General features: G+C 56.3%; 1 protein-coding gene across 13 annotated transcripts in view; it reads right to left on the bottom strand.

Annotated features, from left to right (window-relative positions):
- Positions 1-363: 363 nt before the first annotated feature.
- Positions 364-18,160, bottom strand: part of TNK2 (tyrosine kinase non receptor 2) — a 42,624-nt gene continuing 24,827 nt past the window's right edge. For 5 of the 13 annotated variants that reach the window (XM_036242548.1, XM_036242549.1, XM_036242550.1 and 2 more), the window contains 12 exons: positions 17,577-17,798; positions 15,671-15,823; positions 14,892-15,169; positions 13,313-13,439; positions 12,763-12,909; positions 12,584-12,678; positions 7,294-7,488; positions 5,866-5,957; positions 3,204-4,552; positions 3,008-3,103; positions 2,722-2,849; positions 364-1,135 (listed from right to left, as the gene is read on the bottom strand). In XM_036242548.1, coding sequence (XP_036098441.1) covers positions 1,129-1,135; positions 2,722-2,849; positions 3,008-3,103; positions 3,204-4,552; positions 5,866-5,957; positions 7,294-7,488; positions 12,584-12,678; positions 12,763-12,909; positions 13,313-13,439; positions 14,892-15,169; positions 15,671-15,823; positions 17,577-17,798 — 2,889 coding nt within the window. In that variant the 3' untranslated portion in view covers positions 364-1,128. Of the gene's footprint in view, positions 1,136-2,717; positions 2,850-3,007; positions 3,104-3,203; positions 4,553-5,188; positions 5,309-5,865; positions 5,958-7,293; positions 7,489-12,583; positions 12,679-12,762; positions 12,910-13,312; positions 13,440-14,891; positions 15,170-15,670; positions 15,824-17,576; positions 17,799-18,160 lie in introns of those variants that run through there. The other 8 variants (XM_036242547.1, XM_036242556.1, XM_036242554.1 and 5 more) reach the window with 8 other exon arrangements.

Raw genomic sequence — 18,160 nt, 5'->3', positions numbered from 1 at the left:
CTAAAATACTTATACATATTGAAGCCTTCCTTGTTACTGAAGTTCCTGGCTTAGCTCCAGCTGAGTTACTGTAGTCTCTCCTGCAGTACATCCTGCCTCATATGGCACTCTAGCATAAAAACATGGACCTTGTGAACCAGTGACTACATCAAGTGGGGATTCTGCCAGTTCAGGAAAGGGAAAAATGCTTAGGCCAACCAGGCCCGCACTTCCTTCCTCTGTCCACAGGTGGTGCTATGAGGCCTGCTGCTCTGGACAGATGGCAGTGGCTTGGGGAGCACCCTGAAGCCTCACACCAAGAGGCAAAGACACAGGCAGGCACAAGTAGGTAACATAAAATAGAAACTAATTTTATTTCTCTGGAAGAAGCAGGTATCCATAGCTAGGGCAGCAACTTTGGTGACAGAGGCTGGTAGGAACACAGGGAACAGCACAGGGGAAGAGCTGGGTCAGAGCAAGCCCTAGTAACCCTCCAGGGTAACTACCCCCTTGGTCTCCTTCCAACCCTGGGGCCATGGGCCCTGGTCCCTGCCAGGGAACTATCTGGCACCTATGCCCTGCTTCTTGAGCCACCGCAGGCTATTTCCAGGCATTCAATCCTGAGACCAGCCAAGTCCCAAAACACTCTCCATGGCAAGGCCACAAGTCACATCCTGTCTGACACCCCAACTGTCAGCCAGGGGCTCTCTGGAGAAGGGCCCAGCCCTGTGCTGGTCTACCTTTCAGTGTGGCCAACACATTCTCCCGGCCCAGGGTCAAGCCTGGCTTTCCCGTTGGCAGGACTTGGGGACACACTCCAGCAGCAGGCCCTACCAGGGTGGATGAAGCCAGAGGCAAATCAGCCGCAGGGCCTGCTGAGGCCACCCTCAGGCCTGTCTTCACCAGCAACTTACTGCACTTTGGCTTGGGGCACCGTGGGCCAAACCGAAGTTGCAGGGACAGTGTTGGGTGAGGGAGGGACAGGCAAGGCAGGGCTCTCAGCCTCCTGCTGCCTTGGCCTCGCTCTGCCAGTAGGAACAGTAGGTGGCAGCAGGTACTCCAGGTCTGGGATGGGCATCTTCCCATGCTTGTCAGATGGACAGGCTCAAGTGATTCCTTCAGGGCAGACCCTCCGGCACTCCAGACATCTCAGCGCCTAAAGGAGGGGTAACAACCAGAAAGCCTTTCTATCAACAGGGGCCGGTGCAACAGAGTACAGAATGTCCTGTGTGGCAGAGCCTCTGCGCCAGGCAAATCTGGTGAAAACTGGTAGTTCTGGGCAATAATTCTGGAACTTATCATCCTGGATCCCTTTTTTCTTTATTTTATTTTATTTTATTTTTTTTATCCTCACCCAAGGACATTTTTCCATTTTTTGTTCAGATAGAGTGGGAGGGAAAGAGAAAGAGAAAGAGAGAAAAACATCAACGTGAAAGGGACACATCGAGTGGCTGCCTCCCGCATGACCCAACCAGGGCTGGGGACAAACTGCAACCGAGGTTCGCACCCTTAGCGGGAACCGAACCCGGGTCTCTCTGGACCGCAGGCCGACGCTCTAACCGCTGAGCCGAACCGGCCAGGGTCCTTTTTTTCTTTAAAGAATAAAAAATAAAAGACCAGCAGAATTGTGTATTACAGTATCCAAGAGTGATAGGGGCAGTAAATTGGATTCCAATTAGTAAGAGTTGACCAATGGTGCCACATGTGCCAGACACGTGCTGTGAAGTGTGACAGACACATCCTCCCTAATTCTTCCAGTCATGTCTGGGAGGTGGCCGTGCCATTCACACACAGATGAGGACCTGGAGAGAGGGGGCGTGTGAGTAAGCCAATGCTGCGCATGGGGTGCTGGGCTCTAACCTGGATTGTGCCGCCACAGAACAACTGCTCTGAACCCCCACCGAGCCCACCAGTGCCTCTCCCGGGATGATGCTGGGATTTACCCATTCACTCCTTTTTGACTTGCTAATAACTTTCATACATATATTTATACTATATGTCATTGTATGTTACTTTTATAACTATTATTTTGTTATATATATGTATATATTTATACTTATTACAGAAAAGTAATGGATTTTTTTGGTTAGACATTCCTTTAAAAAGGCATTAAACACTAAGTGTTACTTTAAACTATGAAATGCAGAGGTGAAAAATTTTTTGTTTGTTTTGTGTTCAGATAGAGTGGGAGGGAGAGAGAGGAAGAGAGAGAGAGAAACATCGACGTGAAAGGGACACATCGAGTGGCTGCCACCCGCACGACCCAACCAGGGCCGAAGACAAACTGCAACCGAGGTACATGACCTTAGCGGGAACTGAACACGGGTCTCTCTGGACCGCAGGCCGACGCTCTAACCGCTGAGCCAAACCGGCCAGGGCCCGAGCTGAGAAATTTATTCAAATTGTTGGGTCCTGAAGTGCTGCTCCCTGGAGGCTGCTCAGGGTGCTGGGGGGAGCTAGGGAAACAAGCCCCCGTAACCAGAGAGGCTTCCTCTGCCTTTTTTACTCATTAGTTCATTAAAACCATGTGGCTAAAAGTCTAAGTAAATGCACTTAGAGGAAACTGCTTTTACCCCAAACTATCTGAGTCCCGGGACTGGGGCCCATCTTGCCTGCTTCTAGCTGGGAGCCTTGTCTCTCTGGCTGTGTGGCCTGCAGAGGTGCTGGGCTTTGTGCTAGAATGGTGTGCTCCAGGACACCCCTCTGGGGACAGGACAGTGGCAGGGTGTGGGGCTCACTCACTTGTGGTGGGCAGGGCCACAGGAGCCCAGAAGGTGGCAGCCGGCTTGCTCCAAGTTCCAGTCGAACATCTCCAGCACTTTATGGCACTCGCCTCGCGGCCGTAGGCCCAACCCAAAGAGCTGCTCCACCTGAGGAGCAGAGGGTGGTGCCGTGGGCACACTGGGGCCAAGGGCACTGGACAAGGGTGGGGGCAGAGGAATCAGGGGGGAGGGTAAGGAGTGGGAGAGAGCAGCAGAACCAGTCTTCAGGGTCCCTGAAAACCAGAGTGGGCAGGAGGTGGTGGTACCTTCAGATACTGGGCAGCCCTGTGCAGGTTCCAGCTGTGGCTCTGCAGGGCCGCCTGGCACTCCTCTGTGGTCACCCCGTGCACCATGGCCTGCAGCTGGGCATACCCACCCACCTGTCAGCACCAGCTGGGCCCAGTCCTCTGAGGCCCTGGGGCCCCTGCCCTTCCTCACCCGACAGCCAGGCTTGGTACTCACCATCTGGATCTTATCTGTTGGCCGTCCAGCCTCTGGCCCGTCCCCAGAGCAGCCCCTCTGTGGCAGCCAAGCAGTGGCCCTCAGGGCTGGTGGCCGGACCCCTGGATTGCTGTTGTTGGTGGAGAAGTTGGCCTTGGGGTCTGGGGCAGCCTGAGGCATGGGTCGAACAGTGGCCGTGGGGGCAGCAGGGGCTGGGGTGCTGGGTGGGGGCAGCAAGGGTACAGGCAAGGGGGCCGGTTCTTCAGGACTCTGTGTCTCACGCAGGAAGCGCTGGTAGCGCTCCAGGTAGGGTGGGCGCTCAGGCAGCAGGTAGTAGTGGGTGCTGCTGACCTTCTTGCCATCACGGACAATGGGCAGGATGCAGGGACCAGCCCGTGGGCCAGGTGCTTGGATCACCTGGGGTGTGGCGTACTTGGGGTCTGAGGCAAAGCTTTGGGTGGTGGGCATGGTCTTCCCAGGTGAACTTGAGAGCCGGGGTTGCAACGGGGAGCTGCCACGTGGCACCAGGGGACTGGGGGTCCTTGAGCCTTGAGGGGACAGGGGCTCCCGGGGAGGCACCTGGGGAGGGGAGGCAGGTCCAGGCCACCGCCCCATCTCCTCCTCACCTGAGGGAGCTGGAGACAGCTCACCGCGTGGGCGCGTGGGCCTCGGGGGGATAGGCACCCGAGGCGGCACCTGGGGCTTGTCATCGCCCACTGGGATGGGTGAGGGGACCAGCGAGCTGGCCGGGACCTGCAGCTGCCGCATGCACTCCTGCTGCAGGGCCTGGAAGATCTCTGCAGTCTGGGCCAAGGTGGGCAGCTTGCTCCCACCCTGAGGTGGGAGGAACAGGTTGTCCTCCAGGGGAGGAAGGAACCGTGCCTGCTCAGGCACAAAGGCATAATTGGTCTCACCCTGGCTGGGCCCAGGAGAGACCGCTGTGCCCACCAGTGTGCTGTTGATGGAGCAGACTTCAAAGTCATCCTCATCTTGGGCCACATCATCGTAGGCGGGAGGTGGCGGCAGTGGGCGTGCATCCCAGTCCACCACAGGCGTGGGGTGCAGGGGCCGGGGCAGTGCCCGTGTGGGGCTTTGAGGCGGTGTCTTGTCCAACAAGGAGCAGGCATCCATGGCCAGCTGCGCCAGTGAGGGTGCGCAAGGCCGTGGGGATGGGACCACAGGCTCCTCACCGAAGTCGATGAGTGTGACCTCGCTGCCACCGCCACCACGGCCTGTCTTGGTGCCCGACACCCGGGCTGAGGGCTTTGCCAGCCACAGCCCACGGGGCAAGCCTGGCTTCCTCAGACCCAGCCTCTTGAATTCGCTGGACAAGGGGTCTTGGTCCTCGCTCACAGGATCATAGGTTGGTTCTGCAATGGAAGGGTGACCCGGACAGGGAGGCAGTGTCAGGCAGAGGGACAGAGATGGTGGGGTGTGGGAGGAAAGCCAAGTGTCCCCCACAAACTCCCCTAGAGATCAGCTCTCAGGCTGCCAAATTCTCAGTGCACAACAACCCCATTCAAGCAAGAGGGCAAAACCTGCTCTGGATGCTGTCAGCCCTCTTCATGGGCGGGCGAGCCCGCCTCCAACTCGGCTAGAGCAAGCGACACTCCCACACCCCCCTGCCTCTGATGCCCCTCCACTGACACAAGACCCCAAGTGCCCTGCCCCTGGTTAGTAACCCCTCTCCCGCCCCATTAGAGCACACCATTAGTGCAGGCAGGGGCTATGGGCCACCTCCCATCAAGAGCAACAGGAGCTCCTGACCCACCATCAGGAAAAGTCCAGCCTCTGCAGGTCCCAAAGGGAATGAGGCAGGCCAGGCAAGGGAGGAGAGCAGAGTGGACACCAGGACCACACATTTGCCCCAGAAGCCCAGGTTTCTTTTCAGGGGTGGGGGGATTACTGCTGAAAGGAGGAAGGCATGCTGTCCTGGGTCAGCAGCAAAAGCTCACAGCACACACCCGCTTCTCCTCCCACCCAGTCAGCCACCAGGGCTCTTGTACCTTCCAGGAGAGGAGGGATGAGAGGAGAGAGGGAGAGGGAGCGGGGGCCAAGGCGCCGAGAGCAGCCCCACTTACTCTGAGTGAAGATGGCAGGCTGAGGTGGGCGAGGTGGAGGCTCCCCTGCAGGAAGGGCCATGCAGAGAGTAGAGAGGGGCAGAGCAGGACAGACAGAGGACAAAGGAGGAAGACAGAGCCAGACAGAGGGCAGAGGGTGGAGAGAGAGAGAGAGAGAGAGAGAGAGAGAAAGCGCCGTGAATAGGGGTGAGTGAATGTACAAACCCAAGAGCAATGGGAAGCAATGGGGCGGCAGGATGGGGAAAACCATGTTCCGGAACAACAGGCCCAGGATCCAGGGGGTGGATGAGGCTCCTGGCCAAGATGAAGCCCGTGGGGTGGTTTTGGCTCAGGAGAGGAGAGCGGGATTAGAGTGTGTGAGGAAGGCCAGGCTCTGAGCATGGCGAGGAGGAGGAGGGTGAAGAGAGCACAGCAGGCAACGCAGACCGGCCGAGGATGCCCACCTCGGCAGACACAGCTGCCTCTCATCTTCCACCCCACACCCAGCCGGAGCCAGGGACCCAACTGTCACAGAGCCAGAACAGCCAGCTCAGGGCTGGCCTCAGAAGATAGTACCCCTGGGAAGCCAATAAATGAGAGATGCTAGGGAGTGGGGGGCTTACTTTTCACCCTTCCCAGATGCTGGGTGGGGTGGGAGGTACTCAGTTCCACGCTCAGCAGGTCAGGAGGGTCCATAGGGTTTCCCAGATACAGTCTGTAGGGAGAGAACCAGGTCAGGTGGGGAACAAGTGCGGAGTGGTGGCAGTGAGGCCTGTCCCCTGGGGTCAGGCATCCAGGGGACCACCTCGACCAAGCCCCTTGCAGATATGGGTCTGGAGTACAGGACTTCAAACTCCCAGAAGCTGAGCTGAAACCAGGGGAGGGTGCTGTGGAGAGAGGGCAAGGAAAAGACTCCTGGCTGTCAGTCAAAAGTCTAGGGCCATAGGGGCTCCAAGAACACCCTACAAGGGCAGAGCTGGCCCTCTGCATCCCCCACAGCTCCCCAACCCACGCCCAGCAGCCACCTGCTGGCACACTCTCTTCTCTCCTGCCAGGCTAGAGGCATCCGGCTATACTCCCCGGTCAGGGTGGGCAGGAGACATCCTTCTGCCCCACTGCCAGGGGCGGGGCCACCGCCCTGCTCCCAGTTCACCCTCAACCCCTGTGCTGACTGTCAGGATCTGGGACTTAGTCACTGTGACCGATCAAAGCCTGGAGGAATGGGGCTAGGCTGGTCACAGCACGTAAGGAGCAGGGCAGAGGCACCCAGCCTCCTTCTGCGGGTGTCATGCTCTCCCGCCCCAACTCTCTCAGGGCCTCACCTGGCTCTTGGGAGGGCAGACACACACAGCCACCCTCCCAGGGCCTAGTGCTCTGGGTGTGAGAGGGTGGGAGGGAGCATGGAGGTGAAGGGCCTGCTTCACCACGGCCCTCAGGGCAGAAACATGTCAGAAGTCAGAAGAGCAAGGGTTGTTGAGAGCAGGGGCCTGGAAGACCCTGGGGCCAGCAGAGAGGCCTGGAGGCCTGGTATGAGGGGCTTCCAGGTAGAACCCTGGGGCGGGGCACCCAGGAAGTGACTCATTCTTCTCCTCCCCAAATGCCCCCTAGTGACCTTATCCTTTCACTTAAGGAGACTGAACTCTCCTCTCAGGTAGAGTGAGCAGGCAGACAAAGCAATGAAGTTCCCCACAGGGAGCTCTCTGTGCCTTGCACCCCTGGGCCTGACCTGGGAGGTTCCCACCTCCCAGACTCTGCTACTCCTGAGAACAGCTTTCCCACCAAACTGTTCTCAGGGCCACTTTCCTAGGCCACTGTGCCAGCAGACTTAAGGCTGTGCTCCTGGGGCCTTCCACCAAATGAAGTGTGGATCCACCCCTTGAAGCTCCTAGCCCTGATTCACAGGGACAGGCTGCTGGGCATCGAGAGGCCCTCTGCCCCATGGCTATGACAGGGACCTTGGAAGCATGAAAGAACCTGCATGCCCCGGGAGGTTCATGGGGGGGGGGGGGGGGGTGTCCAGAGCCCCAGGTGGGGCCCTGTCCAGTACTCACTCATCGATCTTGTCAGGGAAGCCCCAGCAATGGCGGGGATCACTGTCGCCATGACCCGTGTGAATGAAGCTATTCTGCAGGGGCTGGCTGATGTCCTGGGCCGACAGGCCAGCCACGGAGGTCACCACGTTTCGAGGGAAGGGCCCCACACACAGCGTCCGTGTGTTCTGCCCGCGCCACCAGTAATTCTCAGCCCTGCCCAAAAGAGATGCCACGGTAAACACCAGGGTGGGGTATGACGGCCCCAAGGAGTAGGGCCCTTTCCACATTAAACTCTTTAGCTATGATATCTAACCACCTTGGCAGAAGGACACAGGAGGGCTAAGGCCCCAGGACCAGGCTGGTCTGCCATCAGCCTGCCTCCTACTAGCAGGCCCCCCATGACCACACCCCCAAGTACAGGGCCTGGCTGTTTGCACACAGCCTTACTCTAAGCTCCTAGGTGGGTCAGACAGCTTTCTCTGAAGTTTACAATAACAAAACAGGTTCAAACAAGTGATATGACTGGCCTAGTGACCAGAAAGATCGCAGAAGACCCAGGATTCAAATCCAGTTGTTCGTCTGTAAAGCCTAAGCCCTTCTCACAGTATCACCTTGCCTCCTTCTCCCTGGCAAGGCCTGGGCCTGTGCTTTTCTGGACACCCAATTTCATTCTTCAGCCCAGTTCCAAGAGTTCTGAGCTTCAGGGACCCAAGGGCGCACCATGGCCTTAGCACTGGGCCTGAAGCCAGGCCTTCCAACCACAACCTATCTCCTACATGCAGCTCTTCACACGTTTGGAAGCACTTGGGGCAACTCACGACTGCCTGTCGCCAGGCTCACATCTCCAGTGCCTTCCACCAGTTCCTGGCAGGGCTGTGGGACCCTCACCCTTGACCCATCCACTCCTTGGGAGGAGCTCTACTCCAGTCTTAAATAAGGCATGCAGAAGGGGACCCAGCCTCCCAGTGTGGCTGGACCACCAGCACTTAGCTCTGACCTCAGACACAAAACCTGTTGGGCAGCCTAAGACCCCTGGGGTGGGCTGGGGGAGGGGGCAGGTGGGCAAAAAGAACAGAGTGCCCTCCTGGACACTTGAACACCAATAAGCCAACAGGCCACAAGGCTCCTGCATCTTATGCTGGGCTCACTCACCCAACGATGTGGGCAGAACGTGGGCTGAGGTAGAGGTGGAGCAGCCGCATCCTGCTGTGGTGGACACGTGTGGCACCAAGCTGCATGCTTTGTCAACCCCCACCCGTACGTCGCTATCCACAGCCAGGAGTGTAAACAAAGGTCTCCAAACTTCAGCTAGACCAGAGGGATTGGAGGCTAGGAGGAGGCGATGAGGCTGAGCACTGGACCCTGCTCTGTGAGGCGATACGGCCCACTGGGGCAGTGTAAGCCCCAAACAGCGTCTCCCAGAGACCGGAAGCCGTATCCCACAAGCACAGCTGCCCTTGGGAAGCTAAGTGGTGAGGCAAGGGAGGGATAGGAGTCCGACCTCCTTGTAAACAAGGCCACTGACCGCCCCACCACAGACACAGCAACCCTGTGATTACCACCCTGCCCTCTGGGTAGGAAGGGCAGGAAAGGAAGGAAGACATGAGGACAACACCCAGGAAGGGACAAAGCCCATCTGAAAATAGCAGGGCCATTCCAAGGAGAAAAATGCCCCCCTCTCCAGGACCAACTGAGCTTGAGGGCCGCCTGTGAAATGGGTGGGAGGCATGTCTGGCCCTGGGGCCCCGCTACTGCTCACCCGCAACCTTCATGGGCTCCCTGGGTTCTGCGTGTCCCTCCACAGACTCTTAGACACCAACCCCAGGGCTGAAGGTTGGACTCTGCTCTCTACATCTCTTCAGAGGTGCTCATTAATTTGGGTAAGAAACACAGCTGAGGGAGAGATGCACACAGTAGGATTAACTCCTGTCCAAGGCCATGACCATGCCCTCCTTGTGCGGCCCTGAGCAAAGCCAGACTGACAGGCTACTCTCTCCACTCCTTTCCTTTTGCGAACACAGCCAAGCTCCTTCCACAGGAGCCTCAGTTGGACTCCTGAGATCAAGAGTGGTGCCCAGCCCACCTCCCTTCATTACAGGTCAGGTATGGCCAAGGTGAGAGCCCTCATGACTGCTGGGGGTCCTGACACCACTCCTCAAAAACGCCTTGTTCCTGGGAGGGGGCGTCAGAGTGGAGTGTGTGTGCAAGAAAGAGGCCTCTTAGGAACCACACCTCAAGCACATCAGTGACAAGGCTCAAATGAACTCCTGAGATAGCCAATGAGTTGGTCAATGCTGCATCACACTGTCCACTTGTCCCTCTGAGGCTCGGTGGGGCTGAGGTACCAGTAGCCCAGAGAGGACGAAGCCCAGTCCTTCCCTTCAGCCTGCTCTGGCCACACCCTCTCTTCCCCTCCGCCCACAGGCCAGTTTCCATGGCAACAACAGGAGGCCAGGCCCAACACGTCATGGGCAGTCACTGTAGCAAAGACAGACACAGACACAGACAGGGAGTCCCTAAGGGAGTGGCAAAAGGGCCCAGTACCTCCAGCAAGAACTTTCTACTTCCTACTTCCTGTCAGTATCCTAGGACAAGCAAAACGTGAAGCAGCACCTGGGAAACCAAGGTCTGGACTAAGAACTCCCTAAGGTGGCCCCAGCCCATTGAGAACCAGCCTCTGAAATCTCAGCCCCTGTCCCAGTCCAGGAATGGCTGACAAATGTTGTTTAAACGTTCTGTTCAATATTCTACTCCACCCACTGCTCTCTGGGTGTCCCAGGAGCCCCTGGCCTCAAGGAATGACAGACCCTTTCCTCCCCCTGCCCCACATACTAAGGAATCGGAGGCTCCAGGGACCAGGCCAGGCCAAGGACCCGCAGAAGGATTTCAAATCTCTGTCCCCCTTCCCCAATTCTGTAAACACAGAACAGAAAAGTGCTGCCAGCCGTCCCAGCCTCTGAATGAGACCCCTGGACAAGGGCAGTCATTGTCTGTCCCAATATACACCGAGCTCCACAAGCATGGCTCATACAATATCGAGGTGTCTCTCTGCCCACTGCCCTGTACCCCAAGAATCACTGAGCATACAGAATCAGTCAGAGCCAAGGACAAGGGGGTTCCAGAATCTGGACTAGGAAACAAACACTGGAGACAGCTTCCAGCAGAAGGAATCCAAGACTGACAGAAGAGGGCAGGTACTGAGAGCTGAGAGCCAGGCTAAGAGGAGCAGAAACAGCCACAACCCACACAAACAAATGCAGACCCAAAGGGACGCACATAAACAGAGAGCTCTCCACCCAGACACATGGAGAAAGAGCCAAACGAACAGAGATTCAGGCACCGAGAAAACAAGGGAGCAGAGTTAGAACTCTGGTGCCACTGACACACAGGCCCACTCCCCAAACCCACCGGTCATCATGGCCTCCTGCCTCCCACCTCCCACCTCCTGAGAAGCTCCAGGGACCAAGGGCAGGCACTGTGGTCCAAGCTGGCTGGTGGCCCTGGAGGAAGAACCCAGCGAGCCTACGCTGGCGGCAGCAGGGAGTCTGTGACAGAAGGGCAGGACATGCCCACAGCAGCCTCCAGGAAGGCGCAACCCCCAACCCCTTCCCTCCCCGCTTTCCCCAGATGTGACCCAGGGTGCCAGCTCCAGAGACACACGCTTCAGAAAGATAAAGAGCTCCTGAGTCACCCCAAGGAATACTGGGCCCTGGTGCACAGAACCCCCACTGAGAGCAAGGGAGGGGGAACGAGAACCTGGCATAGAGGGGTCAGAGTCCTAGGTTCCTGGAGGTAGGAATGGTTGTAGGCTCAAACGTCTGGCTTGCGATGCTACCATGTACCTCCAGGGGTCCCTCATCCTAATCTTCCTATTTCCAGAAAGTTCCCCAAAGTGCCAGGCCTACAGTCCCCTCCCCCTGGCCCCTCAGGCCTCTATCCTAGAAGCTTTCTGCTTTCATCCACTGCACTGACCTGTTGGTATATAATTCTCATTCCCAGATAAGAATTACTGTGCCCAAAGGCGAGGGGAGCCCTGGCCGAGGGAAGAGGTACTGGGGCCACAGCAGGTACAGGTCATGCTTCCTCCACGACCAGCCTGGGTTCCAGCACCAACTCCATCATTGACTCAGATCCAGAGGCTGTCACCAACCCCCAAGGTCACAAGGTTTAACCAAAGGCCCAGACCTCCAAGCCCGACATCCAGGGAGAAAGGGCTCAGCAGGGAACAGCCTCTGCCCTCATCACTGCCTGGCTCTGAATCAGAGGAGCTTGAACCACCAGGAATTTCCTCTTCCTCCCTCCCTTCCTGGCCCTCCATGCCCACCGCCTACCCCAAAGGCACCTCGAGCCTGCCCTGCCCCAAACAATTCCTCAGATACTCTGAGGCTTGGACAGCAAAGGGTGGGGTGAGTGGTAGACAGGGCTCCAGACAGGACCCTGCGGGGCTGCAGGCAGGAAATGTGACTCAGGAGATGCTGTCCACAAGCAGAGACACATGCTTCCAGGTGTGAAGGGGCCTGAAGGGTCAGGAATGGAGGCCCTGAGAGGGAGCCTGAGGACAGAGAGGCCAGGGTGAAGGGCCCAGCAGAGGGTGGAGGGGAGCTCTGGGAGGGAGCAGTGGGGTTCGGTGGGATGTTGGAGGCTGCTAGGAAGAGGGTAGGGCTGCTCTGGGGTACTGAAATGCACCCAGGTGAGTAGTCCTTACCCTTCCCTAGCTGGGTGGCTCAGTTGGTTGGAGCACTGTCCAGTACACCAAGGTGGTGGGTTTGATTGTGGGTCAGGGCACATATCTAGATTGTAGGTTTGATCTCTAGTTGGGGCACATGTGGGAGGCAACTAATCGATGTTTCTCTCTCTCTTTCTCTCCAAAATCAATGAACATATCCTCCAGTAAGGATTAAAAAAAAATGAGACCTTATCCTGGGAGGAGGTGGGAAGGGAAGGGGAGAGGAGGATTAGAGGAGGAATGTTTAGGCGTTCCAGAGTCTCCAATGTGGCCGAGGTCTGGCTGCCTCACCATCATGGCAGTTAGGCTCTGACCCACACAGCTAAGGCTGGGCCAAGTGGGAAGAGGGTGGCAGAGGCGGCACGAGGCAGGGAAATCCCTCTGAGCAGCGCACCTACACACTTAACCCCAAGCACCCAGGTGCAGAAGCGGCTGTCTTCCTGCAGTTGCACAGCTCAGGACCACCACAGCCGGTGTGTCGCCATGGGGACCTTGGAGGCAGGACCTTGGAGGACCTCTTAACCATCAGGCCCTCCACCCTGTGCCCTCCAAGGCAGTGCAGGTGCAGCCCATGCTGCCTACCTCCCCTCAATGACGGTGATGACATCATTCATCTGGATGTGCAGCTTGTCCGGTTCCTCAAAGTCCTGAAGGGCCCGCATGTCAGTGGGCTGGGCCTGAGGGTAGAGACGGGTCACTCCCCACTCTGGGCCTGACCCCTGTTTGGCTACCCCAGCCCCCCAGGGCAAACCTGCCCTTACCTCCAACAGGAAGTCCCGCAGGGCCACAAAGGTGGGTCTGTCCTCTGGTTTGTGAGCCCAGCACTGGACCATAACATTGTAGATGTCTTGGGGGCAGTCCTCGGGCCGGGGAAGACGCTCCCCTTCCTTGTCAATCTTATGCAGGATCTGGAGAGGGGATGCAGTCTGAGTACAAGCAGAGCACCCAGATCTTCGCTCCCCACCCTCCCTCCAACCCACAGAACAGCTGGAGCTTCAGGCTGCCATGCTCACACCCCAAAGAAGAGGTCTGCCTCTTCGGGGAGCACAGCCTATCCCCAGCCTCAGACCTTTATCCCCATGCCTGGGGCCTCTGGACAGGTGGCTGTGGCAAGGGCTAAGAATAGGAGCAAGCCCTACCCGTCCCCCTCCTGACCACTTTTCTTTGCTCAGTTATCTGAGAGGTCACAGACATGGAGCCTGGGGGACAGGACTCCAGGAGATAAAAGTCAGTTCTAATAGGCAGATTGGGAGCCAGGAATCAAATCAACCCCTTCCCACCCAACAGGGAGCACATCCCCAGTCCCCTCACCTGACTGCCATTAAGGCCAATCCAGGGCTCCTGGCCATAGGTGAACATCTCCCACAGCGTCACCCCAAACATCCAAGTGTCGCTGGCATGGGAGAAGGTGCGTGTCTTCAGGCTTTCAGGGGCACACCTGGCAAAGGCAGGGGTCAAACAGAAGGCCTCTCAGAGCATCCCCCCTCACTGCAGCCCCAATGGACACAAGATGCTCACTCAACAAGCATGCTGTTGCCCCATGTGCCAGGCTCAACCACAGATACTACGGACATGGTATGAGGGGCAGCAGGACGTCTTGACTATGCAGCACAGTCTTGGAGCAAACAATGAACGCTTGGGTCTTTTACCCACACGCAGCCTGGAGTGAGGAGAGGGTGAAGCTGCCCTTCAGTAGGGTCAGGAAAGCAGGGACATGAAGGTCAGAGGCTCCAGGAGGGGCAAGGGAAGAGAGACAGAGCTCAGGCTGTTTTCTAATTGTGGGGGAAGGATGACAATTTCCAGATTCTGGGCAGGATCCTAGCATTTGGCTCATTTCAGCAGGAAGGTGTGGGTGGGAAATTTGGATAGGGCCTGAGGAAGAACCAAAATGGGTGAACACAGTCACACCAGCTTCACCCAAATAGCCGCACATCCCTCTGGGATGCCTTCTTGAGTGAGGAGGACAAACACCACAGCAGTAAGGCTGGCAAAGGAGTATTCCAGTGGGACTGAGGCACAGGGTGAGGAGGAAGCACTTTAGATGAAGAATCAAACGATCTCTCATGGGAATGGAGAGCTAGCCCTGGCACTCAAAGGGACTGGAGTCCAGAGAAAGTTACTCAAGATCTCCAAGGCCACCTAACCCTCATCTGTGAAATGGGAGTAATAATCTGCTCACTTCACTGTTCTAAGGGGACTGCATAAAAACAGGTGGACCTTATGATCTACCATCCAAATAAGGATGCTGGAGTATGAAAGAGGGTGTTATCAATTACTCCAGAACCACAGGCACAGGCAAGGATGCATGGTCCCGTATGGCCCCTCTAAGTATAAAATCAGTTACTAAGTAGGGTGACTGTACATCCTGGATTAGAAGGATTTCCTGGCAAGCTGAACTGGACTGAGTCCTTCCACCCCAAAGCAAGGAGACCACACTCTTTGGGGTGCCTTCGACACCAGAGGACCACACTGGTCTTGGCACAGGATTGGCTCACACAGGGGTCTGCAACCACCGTATGTGCAGCTGAACATCCTTGCTCACAGTCCACACAGCCTAGCCTGGTCTGACCCTGCCTACCACTAGCTCTATCTGGAACATGCTTACCAACCAGTCTTTGCCCGGCTTTCTTCTCCTGATATTCCAGGAGCTCAATACTGATCCCTCCGGGAAGCTTTACAAGACCCTCAGCACTCGTCCCTCTGTACTCTCGTGCACAGCACACACAAATTCCTGGATGAATGAGTTAATGAGGAGGCACACAATAAGGGCACCCCAGGACAAGGACTGCTATGGGTATAAAGGCCCCAGATACTCTGAGCCTCAGTGCAGGGACCAGGGTGGGGTAGGGTGGGGTCCAGGTCCTGTGAGCTGGCAGCACCTGCCCCTCACCAGGCAAAGGGCACCTTGCGATGCTCCTGCATGACATAGTGGTCGTCATTCTGGGGTAGTGCTCGCATCAGCCCGAAGTCCCCAATCTTGACCAGGTCACGTGTGGCCAACAGCAGGTTGCGGGCAGCCAGGTCACGGTGAATAAAACGCTTGGACTCCAGGTAGCCCATGCCCTCAGCCACCTGCACAGCATAGCGGCTCAGAGTACCCAGAAGGAAGTGACCCTGGTGCTTGCGAAGCCGGTCCAACAATGATCCCAGAGGCGCCAGCTCTGTCACCTGGGGCCACAGAAAAGGTGGGAGGAATAAGCATGGCTGAGCTCTGCCCCTCCCTCAGCATCCCATGCTGGGCTCCCAGTCCTCTCCTGAAGGACTGCCAGAGCCATGCTCAATGCTCCCTCCTGGCCTGGCCTCTGGGAACCGCTAGGGGTCCTACAGCTTCCCAAGCCTCTCCCTCTAAGCAATGTGGAAAACTGAGAAGCAACCAAAAGAGGGTCACCTTAGAAATTCCAAACATTAACCTCTAGGACTAGCTCCTCCCAAAGGTGTAACTCTGCCAATGAATACAAGCAAAATGCACAGATGACATGGGCTCCAAAGGACACAGTTCCGGGGCTAGGCCTCTGTGAGCCCCTCTGCCACATCAGATGGGGCCAAAGCAAGATCTGGGGGACCTCTGACCTTTGTCAGGATGAGGGGAATAACCACAGCACAGACAGAAGAAGGGGTGGACCTGGGGTCTAGAGACCACAGCCCCTCCCACACACAGTACTTACTCACCATCTTCATGGGTGGTGTGAGTACCACACCATAGAGGCGAATGAGGTTTCGGTGGTCAAGTGAATGCATGGCATTGACCTCCCGGATGAAGTCGTCCATGGCCTCTGGCTGACTCAGCACATCAGGCTTCAGGCACTTCACAGCCACATTCACCTGCCCGGGGTGGAGATTGTAGGGAGTCAGGACAGGCCCCAGCCCCAACACTCTGAGCCAACCTGCTCCTCCCTTCAGCTAAGCTCAAACATCCTGGCTTCAAATCTGCTATCTGGGTGGGTCAGCATGTCACAGGTGCCTTGGCCTGGCTGGGGAAGGGTAGCTGGCTGACCCCCAGGGAACATTAGCTGGGCCTCCCATTCCTGAGGGAATGCTCAGGTTAAATAGCAACCGTTAGGTAAGAGACGACCAGTATGATGATACAACATTAAAATGTTATAAAATATTCAAAATAGTTTTGGTGCAGATAAAAAGTGCTTTAAATGTAATGCCACGCCTTGGCCGGTTTGGCTCAGCAGTTATCGAGCGTCAGCCCACGGACCAGAGAGTCCCGGGTTTGGTTTCCGCTAAGGGTACATACCTCGGTTGCAGTTTGTCCTGGGCCCAGGTTGGGGTTGTGTGGGTGGCAACCAGTCGATGTGTCTCTCTCACAACGATGTTTCTCTCTCTCTCTCTCTCTCCCACTCTATCTGAAGATAAATGCAAAAATGTCCTCGGGTGAGGATAATAAAAATAAATAAAATTCCAAAACACTAATCTATGGTGACAGAAGTCAGAACAGTGGCCTTCCCTGGAAGAAGGGGATACAAGGTGCAGAGCAGGAGGGCGGCTCCGGCAGGCAGGGAAGGTTCTACATTATAACTGGGCGTGGTTATCTGGGTCTATGCATATGTAAAAATTCACTGAGCTGTACACTCAAGAACTGCATGTTTTTTTTTTTGTTTTTTTGTTTTTTGTTTTAATCCTCATTCGAGGACATTTTTCCATTTTTTGTACAGACAGTGTGGGAGGGAGAGAGAGGAAGAGAGAGGGCAACATCGATGTGAAAGGGACACATCGAGTGGCTGCCACCCGCACGACCAACCAGGGCCGGGGACAAACTGCAACCGAGGTACATGCCCTTAGCGGGAACCGAACGGGGTCTCTCCGGACCGTAGGCGGACGCTCTAACCGCTGAGCCAAACCGGCCAGGGCAAGAACTGCATGTTTTATAGTACATATGCTATCTATACCTCTGGGGAAAATTTTAAATATAATACCAAGAGAAAGGTCAAGATTTGAAAACCTGTATCTAAAATTTGTATCTCAACTAAATTCAACGAAATACCTAAGGGGAAGAACAGGCAGAAATGCTAACTATGCTTTCTCTGAGTGGTGAGATTACAGGTATTTTTTTCCTTTTGTTTTAAAAATAGTTTCCAGCCCTGGCCAGTTTTGCTCAGCACTTAGAGCATTGACCTGTGGTCCAGAGAGACCCGGGTTCGGTTCCTGCTAAGGGCGCGTATCTCAGTTGCAGTTTGTCCCCGGCCCTGGATGGGTCGTGCGGGTGGCAAGCACTCGATGTGTCCCTTTCACGTCGATGTTTCTCTCTCTCTCTGTCTCCCTCCCTCCCTCCCTTCCTCCCTCCCACTCTATCTGAACAAAAAATGGAAAAATGTCCTCAGGCGAGGATAAAAAAATAAATTAAAAAAATAGTTTCCAAACTTTTATTATAAATAAATTAGTTGTAAAATTTAAAAAAGAAACCGATGTGTCTAGTTAAACCTGAGTGTAGAGCCCAGGGCCAGCCACCCTGTGACCTGTCTCCCACCCTAGCCAAGGGGAGAACCCACTTCAGAGGACACGCGGGCCTCTGCCAGGTCTCTTAGGGATCTGTCCCTTTGCCACACCACTCGGGACCCAGAAAGCTCACCGTCTTCCCTGAGGGGGCGTCCCACTCGCCCCTGCGCACCACACCAAAGGAGCCATCTCCGAGCTTCTCGAAGAGATGCAGGTCCTTCTCCCCAATGAGGCAGGTGAGGCTCTGCAGAGGTCCCTCCCCTGCCGGGCCACCAGGGGTGGGCGAGGTCTTCCGGAAGGTGCTCTGAGAGTGATGAGGGGGCAACTCAGCCTCCAGTCGCTTTCCACTGAACACCTGTTTAAAGGCAGCCAGGGGCCAGATGGAACCCAGAGCCAGACACTGAGTCCTGTCCCAGTGGGTCCTCATGTAGGCCTCGATAGGTCCTGGCTTTGACAAACTGCCAGGAGGCAGCCTGGCTGAAGGCCCATGCCCCCTCCTGACCACACACCTGAACCCAGAGCCTCAGTGTGGCCTCAGGTGTTTGCCAGAAATTGACTGACAGGCATGCAACCTGCGGCTACTGTGGCCCCACACTCAGCTGGGGACTCGGGCAGCCAAAGCCACTCCAGGCACCACCTTCTGCTGCACCCCTCCCTTTCTGACCCCCCCTACCCAGAACAGACTCCAGCCCCTAACCAGAGCAGATGGGTAGGAGC

The sequence above is a fragment of the Molossus molossus genome, unplaced genomic scaffold, assembly GCF_014108415.1.
Source record: "Molossus molossus isolate mMolMol1 unplaced genomic scaffold, mMolMol1.p scaffold_m16_p_5, whole genome shotgun sequence".
Classification (NCBI taxonomy): Eukaryota; Metazoa; Chordata; class Mammalia; order Chiroptera; family Molossidae; genus Molossus; species Molossus molossus.
This window is presented reverse-complemented; position numbering and strand designations above follow the sequence as displayed.